This window comes from Varroa destructor, unplaced genomic scaffold (assembly GCF_002443255.2).
Source record: "Varroa destructor unplaced genomic scaffold, Vdes_3.0 BEIS01000004.1, whole genome shotgun sequence".
NCBI lineage: Eukaryota > Metazoa > Arthropoda > Arachnida > Mesostigmata > Varroidae > Varroa > Varroa destructor.
This window is the reverse complement of record NW_019211457.1, coordinates 12,149,194-12,168,014: the sequence shown is the minus strand read 5'-3', so window position 1 is coordinate 12,168,014 and position 18,821 is coordinate 12,149,194. Positions and strand designations below refer to the sequence as shown.

At 37.7% G+C, this 18,821-nt stretch overlaps 2 protein-coding genes across 20 annotated transcripts in view; one reads left to right on the top strand and one right to left on the bottom strand.

Annotated features, from left to right (window-relative positions):
- The first annotated feature begins 8,074 nt into the window (after window positions 1-8,074).
- Window positions 8,075-18,821, top strand: part of LOC111249292 (very long chain fatty acid elongase 7-like) — a 24,852-nt gene continuing 14,105 nt past the window's right edge. For 5 of the 6 annotated variants that reach the window (XM_086987266.1, XM_022802956.2, XM_022802952.2 and 2 more), the window contains exons 1-2: window positions 8,075-9,045; window positions 11,073-11,179. The gene's annotated coding sequence lies outside the window, so the exon portion shown is untranslated. Of the gene's footprint in view, window positions 9,046-11,054; window positions 11,180-18,821 lie in introns of those variants that run through there. The other variant, XM_086987267.1, reaches the window with a different exon arrangement.
- LOC111249293 (transmembrane protein 65) overlaps window positions 12,384-18,821 on the bottom strand; it is a 48,278-nt gene continuing 41,840 nt past the window's right edge. For 13 of the 14 annotated variants that reach the window (XM_022802959.2, XM_086987269.1, XM_022802960.2 and 10 more), the window contains 3 exons: window positions 17,690-17,732; window positions 13,278-13,383; window positions 12,384-13,143 (listed from right to left, as the gene is read on the bottom strand). In XM_022802959.2, coding sequence (XP_022658694.1) covers window positions 12,925-13,143; window positions 13,278-13,383; window positions 17,690-17,732 — 368 coding nt within the window. In that variant the 3' untranslated portion in view covers window positions 12,384-12,924. Of the gene's footprint in view, window positions 13,144-13,277; window positions 13,384-16,030; window positions 16,323-17,689; window positions 17,733-18,821 lie in introns of those variants that run through there. The other variant, XR_015326520.1, reaches the window with a different exon arrangement.

Below are 18,821 nucleotides of genomic sequence, written 5' to 3'. Positions count from 1 at the left end.
TATAGTACGGGTGAAAGCTTAGTGTTTAAAGCAAACCACTCAGGACCACGGAAAATCGCTGTCCGACTAGCTTAGAGGATTTCATGTAATTTTCAAGGAAGTGTTGCGTTAACAATTTATTAGGAAAATTTTTCTTGTACAACAACATATAATTAAGAAAACCAACAGAAAAATTATGCGTAGGAGTATAGTACTATAGCATATAGTAACAGAAGATCTCTCCACTAGATGACTACAATCACTTCCGTGCGACGTCTGATAGAAAAAAAAATATGAGCGTATGAGAAGATGGCATCAAAAAGGAGTGAAGCTTAAACTCACTAGTTCCCACAATAGATAATGTCTGTTACAAGATAATGGCGTGCATATGTTAATTTCCTATCTTGAAACAGCTGTGAGTCTATTAATTTATATTATTAGGACTTAAAAGCCAGAGATGTACAGTTGCGACAATGAATTTAACAAACGAAGTGTTCAGCTTGAATCAATGCTGAGGCTTCGATACAACGGATGTGGCATTGCAGAACATTACGCCGACATAGGATTATTTGTTCTTATGACAACTACATTAATTCTATCCACACAATGGAAGTGTTCGAGTCGGCAGAGATCGATTCATGCGTTAAACTTCATCAGACAGAAATGATTCGGCAAAAGCTAAGGAAGATATTCCGCCATGTTGAATTACATACAGGCTCTGCGTTGACAACCAGGGAGAAAATAGGATAGGTATAGGTATACCTGATAGCGTCTCGCCACGGTCCTGCGTCGCGATGAGTTGTTTTTGTATGCCATAACCCCTTGAAACTAACGGTTCACTTGGAAAAACGCATGAATGAATCGCCATGAAATGTTGGGGGGGCCTTTTCGAACGTGCAGATGCGCGTGATCTAGTAATACCAATGCTGAAAACGTATTAAAAAAAAAACAGGTTATTGGATAGGGGCAGCTTTTTTATTGAGTTAGTCGATGTTGTCAATGCGGTCAGAAGTTTTCGGAAGGCAAGCAAGAGAAAGAATTGATGCAGTTAAGGTCGTCTTGAGGGCATACAAACATCTCGCATGCGAGGGCAACGCACTACTATGTAATCAGTTAGACTCAGTTTTCGAACAGTTTTTATTGAAGTACACTCGCTACTCATTGTATAACTGTACCAGATAAGAAACAATTTATTAGCTTATCTTAGCGTCATCAATGCATGACCAATTAAAACTGGAAAATATAATTATTATGTTGTTTTCGTATATAGCCCACACAGTACAAAAGTGTTTCCTTTCCCTAGCGCTCCACAAAGGACTTTGGAATGGAGAGAGAATGCCTTCTGAGACGTAGTTGATACTGTGATCGTACGCCACATAATTTATCACTTGCGCTTACCGAAGCCATATATCTTTTTATATATATGTGTTATACATAAAAATGTTTGTTATTCCACTTTATGCCGTTGGTCTGCTCAGACAATTTATGCCTCGTAGTAATAAGGATGAGAGTAAATTTCTCAACGAGAGTTTCTGCAAGTGACTTTTAACGTCCTGGAGTGGTAACAAGGTAATAGTCAGAGCTGCTGGAGAAAGATAGCAACGAAACTAACGACATCTGAAAAGACCGTGTAAGTAAGATTAACGTGTGAACCCACCATATATATTTTTTTCTGTTTCGTTCGTATCTACTGGTACGCTTCAGTCAGTGTCCGTATCTTCTAAAACTTAGGTTTGCCTAATGGATTCTTTACACGTGTTCAGATATACGCCGGCAACCGATGTACCATCTATGCTGTAGAGATACATTTATAGAATAAATTATGGGTAGGGAAAACCACCATATGCATAATGCCTCTGATGTAAATACTTTAGTATTTAGGTAGAAGTCAAATCTAACGTCTAATTGCTTTTGAACCGGACACTCCACTGGGGCGGAGTTCCGATTTTCCAGGAGGTTAAGACAAAAAAAAAAAAAAAAAAAGTTGCGGCCAAATGAACTGTTAGCCACAAGACAAGCAAGTTTTTTTCGCATTTACTATATCCATGTAACTTTAATCATGACGATTGTTCTGAGCTATTTCTCGCCTTCAAGCAACATCTCGCCTTTACGTTGCGTATCTGTGCGCATATAGAAAAAAACATCAAATTTCTAAAAATACAGTTGTTACCGCTGAGGCAATATTAATTGTGTATTCGTGTATTTATGTTTATTGAACCTATGTAGGTTTCATGCCAGTTAAATGTACCGTGTTTCAGCATAAAACTTGTATAATTCGACAAATTAATATCGGACAGTAAATGCTTTCCAAAGTTCAATTGTCAATTAATTTGGAATTTGCTACTGCCTTGCTAATCAGGAAACGATAAACAAACTGTGATACTTTCCTAGTGAAGGATTTTTCACAGACAACTCGGCCCAACAGCTTGCAGCTTTCAAGCCAGATGCTACGACGTGCAAATGGCCGGCGACAAAGTTTGCAAATCCTAATATTTTACTATTTAATCATGAAATTGGAAAAGCTATTAATGCACTAACGTATATTCCTAACAACCTCGGTCAGACATTTACAGCAAAGCCATCAACAACTTCGTCTTACTTGGCCTAGTGCCTCAAAAACGCCTCATAGAACTGAATAGTGTCTCTACATAAAAGCGTACTTATTTTAATCAGATATTCAAGGAATACTCTTTACATGTTCGAAAGTTCCCAAAGCGATTGGTTCCATGACAGACAAGAATGTTTACATTATGAGAAGCCACGAGAGGAAGACAGTCAATACATACTTCGTCATCATAAACATATGATGAATGGCTGACTGTGTCAGAATGTCATTATTGCTAAAATAATGGACTCGTAAAGCTTGATAGTTCGCTCAGCTTGATAGCCGGAAGTTGACGAAATAGATCTTTTTATTTGTAACATTCAAAGCTGTATCGTACGAATTATGCCGTAACACGTCACGGCCAAATCTCGGTCCAAAGGACACTTGCATAACGCATACTTCTGAAAACAGAAATACTTGTCAAGGATAAAAGGATTTTTTTTCTCTCGTACGTTTTGATTATCGAAATGACGCGTAATTTGATTCAAATTATGCAAAGTACACGACGGAAATACATTCGGCAGCTACACCACCTTCATTTCACCAGCCATAAACAGAAAATGTTTCATTATTTCGAAATTACCGCGAAATGATTGTGCTTCATAATAGACACAAATTGGGTAAGTCGTTTATTCAGTGCCGATTAGCGACATTGGTCTGGTAATTTTTTTTGATATCTCGGCACGGAAAGATGAATGAAACAGGATAATTAGATTCAAAAGATAACGAAGAGCTACGCCACGTAGCGTCGTGGAATGACTAGTCAGCTAGCGATTACGAAAAACCATCAAGAGCAATGATAAGGCGGCAGAGGAGCGTATACAACAATTTCACAGCTGAAATGTCAAGTACAACAGACAGTAATAACGACAACAACAGTGGGGTCCTTTTCGCAGTTAAGCCGAGGATAATATATTATTCGATTTATTTGATCTAGGCGAAGCATCAGCGAGCTTAAAAGCTGCCTGTTTCAACTAAACCATTGCAGCCTTTGAAAAGTTTGCGAAAAATTCACATGGGGCAAACCGAACAACTTTCGGTAGGGTTCAGATTCAAAGGGCTTGGAGATTCAAAGTATCAAATCGAGCCATTTTTAAAGCGCTTGATAATAGCTGATAAAAAATATATCGCAGACAATAGCAATGTGCGAAAAGCAAAAAAATCCGCAACCTGTAGTAAAGCTTTAGCTGACGCCAAAATGAATGACATCATGTACCTGCTGGAATTGCTAAGCAAATGTGTATTATGAACTGCTGCCATCGCAGAACGACGGATCAGACCACCTACTATCAATATCTGACAAGATTACGACAAGCCATTGAAAAAAGCCAACCGGATCCAGTGAACAGGACGGAAGCTGTCGTTCTTCGTGGCAGTGACAAATCACATACGTGTTTAGCTATCCTATAAAAATTGAGCGAACTTCGATAGGAAATTTTTATATATCCGCTGCATAATTCTTTATCTCATATTCTCAGATTATCGTTTGTTAGAAGTACCCTGACGGTGTTCATTTAGTTCTAATAGAGGGATGCTAAAATCATTTGTCACGATTCTTTGCCGAGGGGCCTTAGCAGTGCTACAGTGATTGGATAATGGTGTGATCAGAAAAATGGCAGAAGGTCGTCGATCACAATAGCGTATATTCAGTTTAAAAGTGCTGCTTTAAAATATAACAAGACATTTGCTTTAGTTGCGGTTCAAAAGCCATTAATATTTTTTGCCAATGATTCGAAGGTTCGTGCAATAAAAACAAAAAGAGCAGAGCGCAAAATTAGACCTCTGTCCTACAGTTTTTTTATGCTTTTCCACTTTCCGCTACGTAGTTCGCCGCAATATATCTAGCTGCGTTAGCCTAAGAGGATCTTTTTTCTGGCGGCCTAAAATAGGCTAATACAATTATTGACAAATAGAAGAGTCGTTTAGCTAAACTGATGAAAATTTTCCTTTCTAATAAGTAAATCTAACGTGACATATTTTATGATATATTTTGCATAGAGGTTATTGGCGCTAAAGAGGCAGCCGAACTGTCGCATATTGTTGAACAGTGCAATATATGAATCTTCGTTACTGCAAGAACTTTTGAGTAATATGGCTCTGCCGAATTACTCTATTGTAATAATGGATATTATTATTTTATCTTCACCCATTAAAATATTCGGTTGATTACGATGGGAACAGTTAAGAGTTACGATTAGAGTTACCTGGCTGAGCATTGCCTGTGCATCGAACCTGCGTTTTACAGCCCACAGCAGGCACTAAAAAATACTGTATAATCGTACTTAAGCCACGAGCCATAGATAAGAGAAACCTAGAAATAGGTATTTTTACGTAGTAGTTTTACGTACTTGCAATCATCTAGAAGTATGTGGCCTCTTTGCAAGCTCTCCGATGGTACTGACCAGAAAAATCAACTAGGGTAAGTTAGATCGAATTTATCATTCGGTTCTTTATCTGTCTCAGTTAAACTGGAGTTTCTTTTTTTGCTCGGATGCTATTTAAGATCTAGTTTCAGTCTTCGTTTACTTTTTTCCGAGGAATGAAGTCTCGAGCTACTCCAAAGAATGATGAGCAGGATTAATGAGTAGCCATTAATATGAAACTTATTACTACTGTAGAACCGGCGGTCCGGACGATAAGGGAAAAAAGTATGACTCCGCCTGCTCTATCAAGGTGCTTATAGGTTCGATGCTCACACACTGCCTTCAGCCGATGTCACGTGTTGTTATTGTGGTTTTTTGTGCGTTAGTGGCCAAGTCGAGCGCGCAGAACACACCTTTGAGTCCCCCCTGAAGTTTTGAGATAGCTATCGAGTTTACTAATTTTCCCCGTTAGTCCTGCTGGAGTTCCATTAGTATAGCAGTTTAATAAATGGCTTTTCTAAAATTGATATCAAATTCTCTAAATAAGACATAACTGACTGGCAGAACAAGCAGTTTCTACCTATATCCAATTGTAGCTAAACTTGACGGCATCAGCTATTATATGCGTAGTTGGATGCGTAGTTGCCCTGAGGAGTCTGCTTCAGCTTTTGCCCTCTTGGCATAGCCTTTGTTTCTCACGCTTTCTTCATGTCTTTCGGGGCCATTATAAGAATATATAATATAAAAGTTACGCCTAGTGGCTTTCGTTTGCTCGTCGGGCCAAGATTTCCAGTAACTTTTGCTTCACGATATTTATTAATCCTCTTAACTAACAGATTTGCTCCATAAAGCGCTCGACTTTGCCTAGAATATTTCGATAGCTTATATTGCGGATTTATATTGTTAGCTTTTATTGGACTATTGGATTCTGTTATTAACTCTTAATCAGGCAAACAATAAGATAATTAAAAAATCAACCACAACGAGCAAATATTTTATTTTATTTATTTTTTTTTTATCATTCTAAAATCATTTTATCAATCTCGAGATAGATTTGAGCTGAATTTTCTTCGCATTCAATATTAAATTTCCTGTTATGATCGATATATTTAGGTGTGGAAGCTACTTCTCAATAGGAAATAGTACAATTGCGTTGCAGTTCTTTGTTACGGTATTTATCCTATTTTATGAATTATTATTTATTTACCTTTATCAAATCTGAAGTTCGTTTCTGCGAGCTAAGCCGGACGATCGCGTATTTTCTATATAAAATTCAATATAAAAAAAAAGGAAAGAATAAGTCTTATGTATTTTTGTTACTTATAGCAAAATCTGATTCGTCGAACATGAGTAAAATTTTAGGGCAAAAAATAGCAAGTTTGGAAGTTGCCTATTGAACTTGGCAATTGACTTGAACAATTGGCTATTGACTTTTCCTTTGACAGAAGCAAAGATATCTTCTCTAAGCAGTCATTAGCTATAGTGAAGGTGTTTTGCCCAACATCATGTAGGTCGAAACGATTAGTTTAAAATAATAAATCTTGCTATAAATAAAGGCAATAGGCGTCGAAGTATCATATTAATAAAAGTACATTGTTTGTTTGCAGTATAGTAATTTATACGATTAGAAACGATTGTTTTTATTGTGACTATATAATAAAAGTCCTGAAAATTGTTGATCGAGGTCTATATCGACAACATGTGAAAGATTTGAACAATTTTAGATGACGGCGCATTTCTAAGAGATCTATGTCGCTGGAAATAATTTACTTGACACTATGTAGCGCTCTGTACAAATACACTTTTAAGTCAACCACTCACCACGATGATCATATGTCTGTCACAGTAATTCCAAAAAAGGAACAGCTATTTCTCTACGATGGACAGAAATAAAAATATCAGATGTATCTTTGTATTATACATGCTTCTTTCAGTTTTTCAACAAATCTATTGATGAGAAGGAAAAAAGATCTGCGTAATTATTCTAGAGTTGTGCAAGCATACGTTCATTGTAACTATCGATCTACTCCGAGGCATTCAGACTTCTTGTGGAGATTTGTATGAATAAGGATGTTTGTAAAGGCAACTGCAAGCAGCGTATAGTAAATAGAACAAGAAGAGGTTACCACATCCTCGGTGGTAGGTCTGCTCTTCAATTACGAGCAGATACTTTGCACAAAATCTGTTCTTTACTTTCCAAATCAACCCTTTATAAGGCCTGTCGAATACGTATCAATTTGGTAGTACAATGGAAAAATCACGATAACACATGTAGGCGGCAGGATGAGCATGTAAAACAATGCTAGAAGTCTGCTTATTGTCCTCTAATTTGAAACTGGCATCACTTTTAGATCTTCTTTAATTCGATAAAAGCTAATAAACAGAAGCCAGTTTGAATGTCTGCTATTCCTAGGCTAAAATACTATAAACCTAATTTGTTTTATCAATCTTAATTTTGACCTTAATGTAATTGGCTCCGTAGCAAAGATGTAATAGCATAGGACAAATGAATATATCCACAGTAACAAACTGCAGTAAAAACAACTTGAACCATAAACGGAGTTTCGAAAAATTTTATTAAAGTGCTTTATTGTAATCTTAATTCAATCATTCTGTTATCGTTTGTTTAACTTAACATGCTCTTTTTCAACATTTATCACCAACCAAGTAACTTGCCGTCATGGATCTTTCCAGATGAATGAATAATAGCATCATGTCTAATACAGAGGTCCACCCACTTGCTCCTATCTTACCTGTCGGATTTTTTGCGTATTTATGAGCTACGAGTGATATGTATATATATAATGCGTACCTCTTGTATGCTATACTAAAATTAAATGACGCAGTCAATCGAGAGAATTACACCTATCGAGTACCTGTAAATGCACCATTTTACGCGAAAACCGTATGTAAGCTCAGCAGAAACTATTTCTTCCATTTCAAGCAGATTAATTAATTAATCGGAACTTTTCTTCTTAACGATTACTTAAAGCTAGTTTACCACGACTTCCCAAAAAATGGCGCATTTTATTTTCGACAGCTGGAAGCGCCTGTACACTGCAATCTTGATCTAAGGGAGAGATCTGGCTGAGGATCCTTCAAACAAATACCTAATGGCCGTGCCTCAGATTTGACGCTAATAGAGTTTTCTCGTGTGTTTCTTCCCGTAAAGGTATAATCTACTCCAGAAAACCGACGGCACTGTATGATGTAAAATCCGTAATTGAACCAGAACGCGCCACAACACCAAATTAAATCTTCCTTTAAAGTCTGTGTATCAATAGCCGATCGTTATCAGCAATCTATTGATCAGAACGGTGGCAACTTTGAACACTTGAGGTAGATGGAAAACTTATACGTTTTATGTAAATAATTTGGTAATCTAAATACCTATTAAACGTAAACAAAAGATGAAGTTATTATCATTCAGACTATGTACATATCATTACAATACTCCGCATGCATATATATATATATATACGTGTGACATACGTATTCCATGTATATTACTGCATCAAAAAAGCATCAGTAAAATGTTTGGCTAACGTTGGCGGGAAGCCGACATGTAACCGAACTTAGGATGCTAAACCTTACCTGCTCGCTGTCTAAAAGTCAAACCTTAAAGCACTGGAACGTGGGCTTTGAATATTTCTATCACTGTAAAATGAATGCCTTTCGCCCGCGAATGTTTCGCTTCTTCAAAAAAGTGCGAATGAAGTACCGACGGCATGTATCAGCATTAAGAATATGGTCAAATGCTCGCAAGTGGCGCTGTTTGAAATCAAGGCGCCAATCAGCCTACAGGCGGTGTTAAGGGCTTCGCGATGGACAGGTCGCACGGAAAAACCATGGAAGCAAAGAGCAATGCATGCTTCGAGAATTGTCAAATCATCTTCAGGAAGAGCTAGCTTTTCATAGGGGTCATGTCGGAAGATTTTCAAAAATCTTTTGCAGGTCAGAGAGAGCTCATCGCAGTGTTTGTGCAAAAGGAAACGACTTTCGAGCAGGTGTAAACTTGCCAACAGCCGTTGTCTCGGAAACATTTACAGAGAGCAAGATGGGTGTACGAATATGACCTTTCGTTTCTGAGATAAGCCGGTAAGTAAAATTGCAAGTTTCCGATAAAAAACTAAGCTTCATTTCTATGTCTTTTGCCGTTATCGGAATTGTGCATTGTGAAGTAATGTCGTTACTTCTACGCTTGATGTTATCAACTATTATCGCGAGGACTAAGTAAAGCTGAAAATCAGCCTCAATTTTTAAATCAATCTTTTGCATCAATAATACCTCGCCTTGCACGTCGTTGCTTGCGCCGTTTTTTTTTTCGCAGAAAAATGCAAAGCGTGTTTTGCGCCAGCTCATGTATTGCTCATATTTAGCTTGTTTCCTGTGGCTTAATTATGTTTTAGATCTCAATAAACACCCAAAAAGAAAGGAATAGCGCTTGGTACGGAACCGAATTCCAGCTATTGTAATAAGAGCGTACAAATGCAGAACATATATCCCTAATATGGGGTGTATATATATATATATAAAGTTGTAGAATTTGGTGCAGATGATTTCAGAGCGTTCCCACATGCATCATTCCATGTGTATGTAGGTCTGGTATAGCATTGCTCAAACCTACACCAATATCAATAGTAATTAGCACCGCTAGAGAAACTTCACCTCGTTCTAATATAAGTTACTATATTGTGGTCCACCTGTTTTATACATTTATTTAAATATTGTTTGCTAATATAGAACTTCTTTTTCAGTCCCCGATTCCTTTAGTTATTACTATTCTATAGACGCGTGCTATGTGTGATTTGTTGAAGCGTTACATGCAGTAGCGTTATCTTGCTTCAGAATAGAAAATGTGGAAGTTTCACAACATCACCCTGAAGATTGTGTCCTCGATATGACGTTTTTTTTTGGTGTATTATCTATATTTGGAGTATTATCTATATACTGTGTAGGTAGAACTAGGCATTTATTATGGCTAATTCATGTGTTTTCCGTCCTCGAATATCTTTAGCAAACAAAGGTGCGACAAACGGTTCTATAGATTTTCCTGATGCAACGTCAAGCTTTACTGAATATGACAAGCAGTAAATGAATGAATTTGACATAAGAGCACGTATTGAACGCAGACTCGTTTTGTAAACAAGCTTTCCAAGGCAATAAACACAACGATGTTGCTCAAGAGTTCGGTGGCGTAGCCAGTTAGGAAAGAGTACGCCAGTGGTAAATTCTGGGCACCATGGATAAATCCGTGAATTTTTTTATGTACTAAGGGTTCACACAACGATTTTATATTCGTAGAAAAAGATTTTCTTAAGAAAATTAATTTGATTAAGAAAAGGAAGGTTTTTTTTCTAACGAAATTTTTGATCGGTCGATAAAGTTGAAAATTTCATTTTTAATACAACATAGATTCAGGTTTTATATTAGGTATCGCCATTAGGCAGTTGATCACACAGCTGGCTGGCTGGCTGGCTGGCTGCCTCGAACCAGTTTGAGTTCCTATACACCACATGTCCCTAAGGTTAGCAGGTGAATACATTACCCACTATGCTATTACGGGAAGTGCATGATCTCTGTTTCTAGATCTGAAAGCATCATTAAACATTCAGTACATATACGAGTATGTAATAGGGCTTTGCGCTAACTAGACAAAATATAATAACAATAGCCGAAAAATCTAAATGGCATTTGATTTGTTGTTCACGCAAGAGTTAATTAGCAACAGATAATGTAAACAAATTTTACACAGAAAGAGAGACAAAGCCAAATTTGGTTCTCTTCCATCTCTTCTATCACATCGACAATCTTAATTAGGTTCCCAAATAGATCGGGCGGCCTTATGGCAGTCAAATTTTAGAAAAGTCTTTAGGTTAGCATAACTTGCACTTCCCTATGCGCGAGGCATTGAGTAATATAACAACTGCTAGCCGATTTTTGTCACAACGAAGAAGTCCAGAATGATCTACACGGACAGACTAAACGGAAGATTCAAAACGTATCGATGGGTATCTATAACTTTCATAGAAACAACTAACTTCCAGCTCAAATATTCTGGTACCTTTAGCACGTTTTACGTCTCGTTGAATTAATGAAACGTTTTCCGGATCGTTTCGTTTTAGATTAGCGGGCTTCCCAGGTTCGTACGGGCATTTTTTAACATCAAGTCGTCTAAGTTTGCGATCCATACTACAAGCATAGTGATATCAAGTGGCGGAACGTTTCTAAGGTAAGTTGGTCAGCTTTAAGATTTACGTTTTTCTTTTTACAATGAGAAATGTCTTACTAACTCTCAGGGCTAACGAACGGAACAATTCAAATTGTCTTTAGTAATAGAATTGTAATGTTGACATACGCATGCCAAGATCAAGCTATTGCCGTAACGATTCTCTACTGCTTAAAAGCCGTTTGTTAAAAGTAACAAGCTTCTATTGTTCAATTTAAGCCTGAATTGAACGCTTCCTATACGCTACCCACTAAAGGTAAATAAACTGAATAAAAAGAGCATAACCTTATTTTACCAGGCGATAAGCAGACTCCTTCGTAGGGCTCCGTAATAATCAACCCAAAACTGCTCAAAAAAAACTATGAATGCACTCTATTTGTATATACTATACTCATATAGCCGGTAGCAAATCAAATAGCTATCCAGCTACGGTAGGGAGTCCATTTACCCAGCCATATAGCTGTTTCGAGTTAGAAACAACATTATATTGGACGAATAGCGTCCTAAATTGGTCATATAGTAGTAATATTTGCAAACGTTGCCTAAGTCTATTCATCTTAACATCTGCAGAGTGAATGAGGAACAGCAATGCTATCCAAGGAAAACCAATTAATCCCTCTATTCGTTTGTTATCTGCCAAACTAAAATATAGCAAAAAGTTCAATCTTTAAAAGATCTACGAGCACAGCCCGCCGTTGCCGAGTTCACCTGAAGTTGCCTACCTTCTCTAGCCGTTAGGCTGAGCTCTGGTTGTTAGTCTCACTTGGTCATTTTATACTTCCTCAGTAAATTTAATTTGTTTGTTTATAATACCATATTCTTGCCTCTCACAATACGGTTCCTTATCAATGCGGCTCATTTACTTGTATCAGATACGATGTTTTTTACATGTAAATGTTAGTAGTCGGTAAAGCTTCACTGACGGACTAGCAAAGGGCTTTCCCCGTAATGTGGTCAAGCTTTTCTGAAGCTCGTTAATCATATACGCAAGTGTATAAGACGTACACATTCATCAGAAGTGCTGCTGTAGGATTAGCGGTGAAGATCGAACTATCGAGCCGACCCCGTTGTTTTCTAGTGTACGGAGTAACAATGGCGCCACACTTTGAAATACGATCGGTGGAAAGACGGCTGATGAATGATTTCCATAATTTGATTATATCATTAAGCAGCGACCGATGCTCTACTATACATTACAGTTAACAAGAATAGTTATAGTGTTCTATTTTATTAGTCAGTCATAATTAGCTTGACCGAGTATATTTGTTCATCCGATACGCAAACGATGAGATGTTTCGATGTGTGAGAGGGTACAGGGCTCTTGTTACTTGGAGCGAAGAGCTGATGTTCTCTAGCTGAATGTTCATGAAGATTTACATCAAACTAAATTTTTTTCTCTTTACGCGATACAGTCTTGTTTATCTATTGTCATTTAGTTGTCGTTGCCGACAATGCATTAATCAATGGTCGCTTCTTCTACGTTCCTTCTTTCAGCAGCTAGTTGTTCGGGCTTTCGGGTGCGTTTTCGTATTGTATGTAACAGGCGGAACGTAACAATATAACACGAAAGCTTTTCGAAAAATCTTCAACTAGATACAAAAGTTAATTGGACTAATCGATACCAAAAACGTATATCTCGCTGAGCCGCTTGAGCCGTGTAGTGAAGATATTCGGTGGCACTATCATCGTCATGGTGGAACTGAGTTGACTTCATCCTGCCGCTAGTCGTGATTTTGAAGTAATGGCGGTCATCTCGGAGCGACAATTTTTTCGTCCCGGTGTTTGGACCTTTTTGAGTCGATATCGGCCCTGCTGCCGCTATCATGTATGTAATTTCGATCGGTGTTACCATTTTCCGTTTTTTTAACGTCGTCAACTTCACTTTCACCATCTTTATTTGTCTTATCAATCAACAGCAGAGGACACATGCCGAGCAAACATCCAATGAATACACCGAACGCGCGACCCTGAAACCGTACGTAAAAATAGAAAAATTTGCGACGGTACAGAGCAGTATATTCACATGAATCTTTTGTCATGTGTACGCTACACGTATATACGCGTAAAGCACTTCCTATTATTTTGAAATATGGTTTCTTACGAAATTGCTAACGATCCGTGTGGAGGTCATATTGAGCTGCTCGGCAGTCAAAATGGGCACTTGAACGCCAATGCGACACGCGATTCTTTCCACGTACCATGCTGATCTGTAACAAAAAAAATCATTGGACAAAACAGGTGCACAGTCGAATTTCTTGCGGTTAATTATGGCATATGTAGGCTTTTTTTATTAGAGACATAAAATATTTAAGTTTACTTTTATGGGGTCTCCAATGTTGTTAGATGATTTTCTTAAGTAAAGTCTAAACTAGATACACTCAATAAAACTATCTATTTCCTCCCATCCTTTCTTGCTATTTCGTTATTTTTATGATTCTGATTATTTATTTGCTTTCCATTTTCAGAAGATAAAAAACTAACTACGAATTTCTAACAACTTCAGGTGTTCGCATTATTTTCTTAAGAAACTAATCATCTAGCTCAAAATATACTATTTTTGGTGCCTATCGAGAATGGTCAAAGTCCTAGTTATCCTTTATTTTAATCAGCATTTTACTAAATCATAATATCGATCGTTCTGATGTAAACATTATGTAGCTTTGGCTATACATTTTTTGCCATTATTTTTTTTTTAACAAAAACTAGCTAAACACCTTTCGATATAGCCGAAAATGGATCAGAATTTAATATTGAATATGGGGGTGCTGCATTATCTTCATAGCTGAATATGTAATAGCCATAACGCATAGTGGATCGATAGAAACATCGAATTTATTCGCATTCCTATACAAAGTTTTCCATAGGCATTCGCGCCAATTTTAAAAATCTAATGCACACGCATACATTGGCCTAGCTGCAGAAAGTTTATATCTTGTCAAAAAATGTCTTCTTCCTCGAAGATAACGGCACAGAATAACTTCGCTTCACCCTCGATGAAGTGTTTTCTTCTTAAACAAAAGTCATAAGCTTTTTTCCGTACGCGACCGAATCGGTTAAAGACATTTACCAAAATATAATAATAATAAATCTGCCGTTTCGAACATAACCACGCACACAGAATACCAGTTCTATTTTTTTTGTTTTTGTTTTTACACATGATAATACACCTGGTACGCATACACGCACTGGACGCTACTCAACATAGACGCTTCTCCCGGCTTTGTTGCAGATAGGCTGTTACATTTCCCGTTTCGCCGTTGTAGTTAGCCTTATTAAATCCCTCCGTCGCAGCTCGTTCGTTCGAGATATTCTGTTTAGGTTAATTCACTGCACTGTATTGTATGGTTCCCGATCGAATCGTACTGTTTCGGCTATACTAGCTCGATTGTTTCCTATACCGGGCTACTCAAATTTACCGTGCTCCGGGAACGCTCAGCGGTTATCCGATTTCCTGAGTCAATTATCCCGTATTTTCAATGCAAGTATGGTGTCATTGCGTTACCGTTCATCGATTACTCCATTACTTGTCTTAATAGACCTTTACCTAAATATTCGATCAAAGAACCAAGCGAATAAACAATGTGAAAGCTCAATTTTTTTTAACGATTCTGGGCAGCCTTCTTAAAGAATATACTAAAATGCCTTGTTTAAAAAAATTGAAAATCTGATTTTATGCTTATTGTGTGAAGCTTGAAAAACCAAGCCCCTTCGGCATTTAAATCTTTCACAAATTCCCGATAGAAATAATAGCTTAGAAGGGTTTCCTTTTCCCCACTCCGTCATAAAGTCGAGATAGAAGCTTTATGTACGGTACTGCCGCTGGCGCCGGATCTAAACGACTTTATGCGTATTAATGTTTAGAAGGCGAACAAGTTACTACTGCTTTGTCAAAGTCTACGAAGATGTTTTCATACTTAAGTTCAGCTTGACTAAATTCAACTTTAGCAGACATGTTGTGCTGTCAAGGTAGGTCTACACGCGAAAAATCACGGAAGTGTTACAACCGTTTCCGAGATATGCGGCGTTTCGACATATACGCGTTCGTATGCAGGAAGTCAGTCGTTGAAAGGAGAACTAATTCGTGTCACGGTTTATCTCTTGCACGCTAGTGATTTCTATGTGGACGGGATGACTATATTCTATACCGCATTTTGACGGGCCTAAACTTTTTGCGTAGTTGTTCTTAGCCTTTGAGAACTGCTATCCCGGCAAAGAAGCTGAAAACTTAAACGGCTCATGTTTTGCGGCCTGCTTAAGGGAGAAACTACAGACTGTTTTTTCAGGCATGCAGCCGAAATCTGCTGAGACTTAGACCCTTGATATCTATCAAATGGACCTTATAACTCCGAACGTACCAGCTACAGAGCAGACATTCTATTACATTACAAATCATAGGCCCGGAATACGAGATGCCCACCGAACTGCTACTTTCATTACCGCTAGAAGATGGGAGTTGCCTATCGAAGAGCTGCCGATCCCTGGGAACTTCGGTGCTGGCTTGATACCAGCGTGGTCATTAATTACAAAAACTACTTAGGAAGACTAGAGATAACAGGTGCTTGGTTCAGAAGTCTGAAGGCCTGTTAGCGTCAGATTCGATGGTTAGGTCGTATTTCGAATTTTGATAGATTGCAATTGTTCAGAAAGAAACGAGTTCAAACACTCCGTACACTGATGGAAGATGAGAACGTTTTAGCAGTACTGATATTAATCTGTGTAAGTATAGATTACGTAAAGTATTTCACGTATTTTACGGCGAGGTCAGCGACAGTATCGCGTGGCATGACGAGCCCGCTATTCGAGGAATAAGTTACTACTACTGTTATTATTACCTTTGCAAAAACAACAGCTCTATCAAATCAACTCAATTCTTTATCAATCGAAAAAAATAATCACTACATGTTGGCTTTCCGCTCAATTATGTTGATAATGAGTACCACGTAAACGTGTAGTAGTATGGAATTTTACTTATATGATTCAACAAGCATTCAAAGGACAAAGAACCTTCAACTATTTCTTGCGTTTATACAACGATGTTTATGTCTATAGATAGTTCTGTGGCTTGCCGGATTCGTGCTACTATTTATTTTCCATCAAATATCGAAATGTCCGGTCGCAGCGTTCGGCGAAATGGTCCAACCGTTACCTGGAGAATAGAGCTACTATTATTATTTCATTATATTATTATAGCAATTACGGGATTGACACAAAATCTGCCAGCAGAGATTTTGAGCCAGCTATTATATAGGTGATATCTACAGCGTGAGGTTTAGAAATTTCGCTACCAGATGGGAAACCAAGCAGAAACTTGTAAGTAATCCTCCGTGCAATTAGTTTTCATTTTTTATTCTATAAATACGTATTCAAATAGTAGCCTTATTTTAAAATGAAGAAAAATGAAAGACGTGTTTTAGCGGTTTCGGTTTAACTCGACTTAAGTCATAATTTCAATTCAATTTTCAAATTTTATTTGAATTAACTTTTATCTAGTTGCAATAGAAAAGTGTCTGGTGCCTCTGAGATCCGCTATTCTGTAGCGTTTTCCTCCTTTGTTTTATTTTTAATATTCAATATTTTATTTGTTTTTATTCAATTATACATTTGCGGAGTAAAAATAATAATACAATGGGCCATTTTTTACATTGCCAAAGCTATTATTCCAACTACTTTCTTAGAATCCTATCGTAGAATGGATTACTTATTCTCTGTAAAGTATATTGTGTAAGAGAGACGTTTTGAGTTTTAAGCTCGGACTCGTACCGGCGTTTCATTAAAAGTCAGCGTAGCGCCACCTTTTGGCCCCGATTCGCCAAAATATCACTCTTTTGTAAATGTTATTAGAGCCTGTCTTTAGGAAAAATAAATAACATGCGTGAGTTTTAGGCTACTAGTAGTCCTTCTTTTTGGGGGAGTAACTGCGTCGACTTTTCGTCTATGCAGCCGTTTCTGCGATAAAACAATCTGAGTTTCTTTTGAAAGTCTTGTCTTCACACGATGTCGTTCTGCTTTTCGATAATGTAACATACACATGCGTTGCTTACCTTTGGCATTGTTAATTATGTTGTGTAAGCCATTAAGCGGAATATATTTATTGATTTTGGCAAACAATGTGTTTTCGAATAAATGCCCGTTAGAGAAAATGTGATCTTTAAAAGATACTTTTCGCCATCTGTAGTTAAGAACACAAAGAAAGAAATACGTTTCTAAACGATTTAAAGCTGTTATCCATTAGCAGTACTATTTAATTCCAAAAACTGCTCAAGGAACTAGTGAAGTTAATTCTACAAATACTATTTCAAGATACACAATACACAGTAATCAAAAACGCTACGGCCGTGTGACAACTAGAAAGACAATTATGTTTCCGGCACAGATGGCTAGACTCCGTGACATCAGTTTGCTGGAAAACAATAGTAATACACATGACCACGACCGACATTCAGGCAACCATAATCCACAATTCTCAATCTTCCTTTCGAGAAGAACTTTTGATCTTGCATTTCCGGTACTCACCCGATTCCCGCAACGTCAGATATAGCATTTCCCAGACCGGCGGCTAAAGTGGACCATAAGAAATATCAAATGGTTAGAACTTTTCTCCAGTCCCTGATATGAGCCCCAAGGCCATCGCATCTCTCAAGCTAATTAAATTGCACAGATAGATAATTAGCTAGATGTAAACGGCCCAAGCTATCTATATTTAACACTGCGCGACAATGATACCCGGCTTGCTATTTCTGAGGTTACTGTATTCGTTAAGATGATGAGTTGATTAAATGCATTACAATTAAGTAGATACGGTCACACGAAGCTCACGTATTAGAATATACAGCCAATGGAATATCTACTATTAGTAAAAAAGGATGACCAGATTATGTGCGGCAAATGGTCAGAACCCAACAATGCCGTATGTTTTCACTGCTCACTCATCTACTTTGATAATATGCTGTACCCATAATTGCATGTCGTAACCATCGTGAAGCAGGCCCCAATATGACTCTTTCATGAGCGGTCTCCGAGACGCAATGCGTTCTATACAAGCCAGTAGCAGACAGCTCAAGAAGTAGGTCATAGTTCATTCAAATCGAAGATTCCACTAAAATGCCCCTCGCTATTTCTAATTAGACGACGATATTGTGCATAGACCTCAGATGAAAGAAGATCCAAGATGTCCTCGAAATCGTATACTGCGGCCGTATATTGAGCTAATCGTAGGAAGCACATAGGTGTGCACTTGGCTGACAGTGTTCACAGAGAAAATCCAATTTGTCCTTAGAGTAGCTTTTTCAGCTGACTCGTGTCTGATATTTAATTCTGCTTCGGCTAGTCGCCAACACAAGGACTTCCTAAGCCTCTGAGATCAAGGCTCAAACAGCTCAAAACGTTATCCATTGAACCGCATTATAATTGTAAAGCATTTTAGCAATCGGAAAAAGAAGGAAACGTGCAATTTTCTATGGTAAAATTTCCAGGAAGTGAAAGTAATAACGTAAATTTAGCAAAACAGATAATATCTTATTCGTATCATGCAGATGAAGACGCTACGCATTCATGACATTTGCTTATTTCGTCTATTTTTTTTAGCCGGGAGTACAGAAATATTAAAAAAAAAGAAGAAAACCCACGTGCATATAATTATACCTAA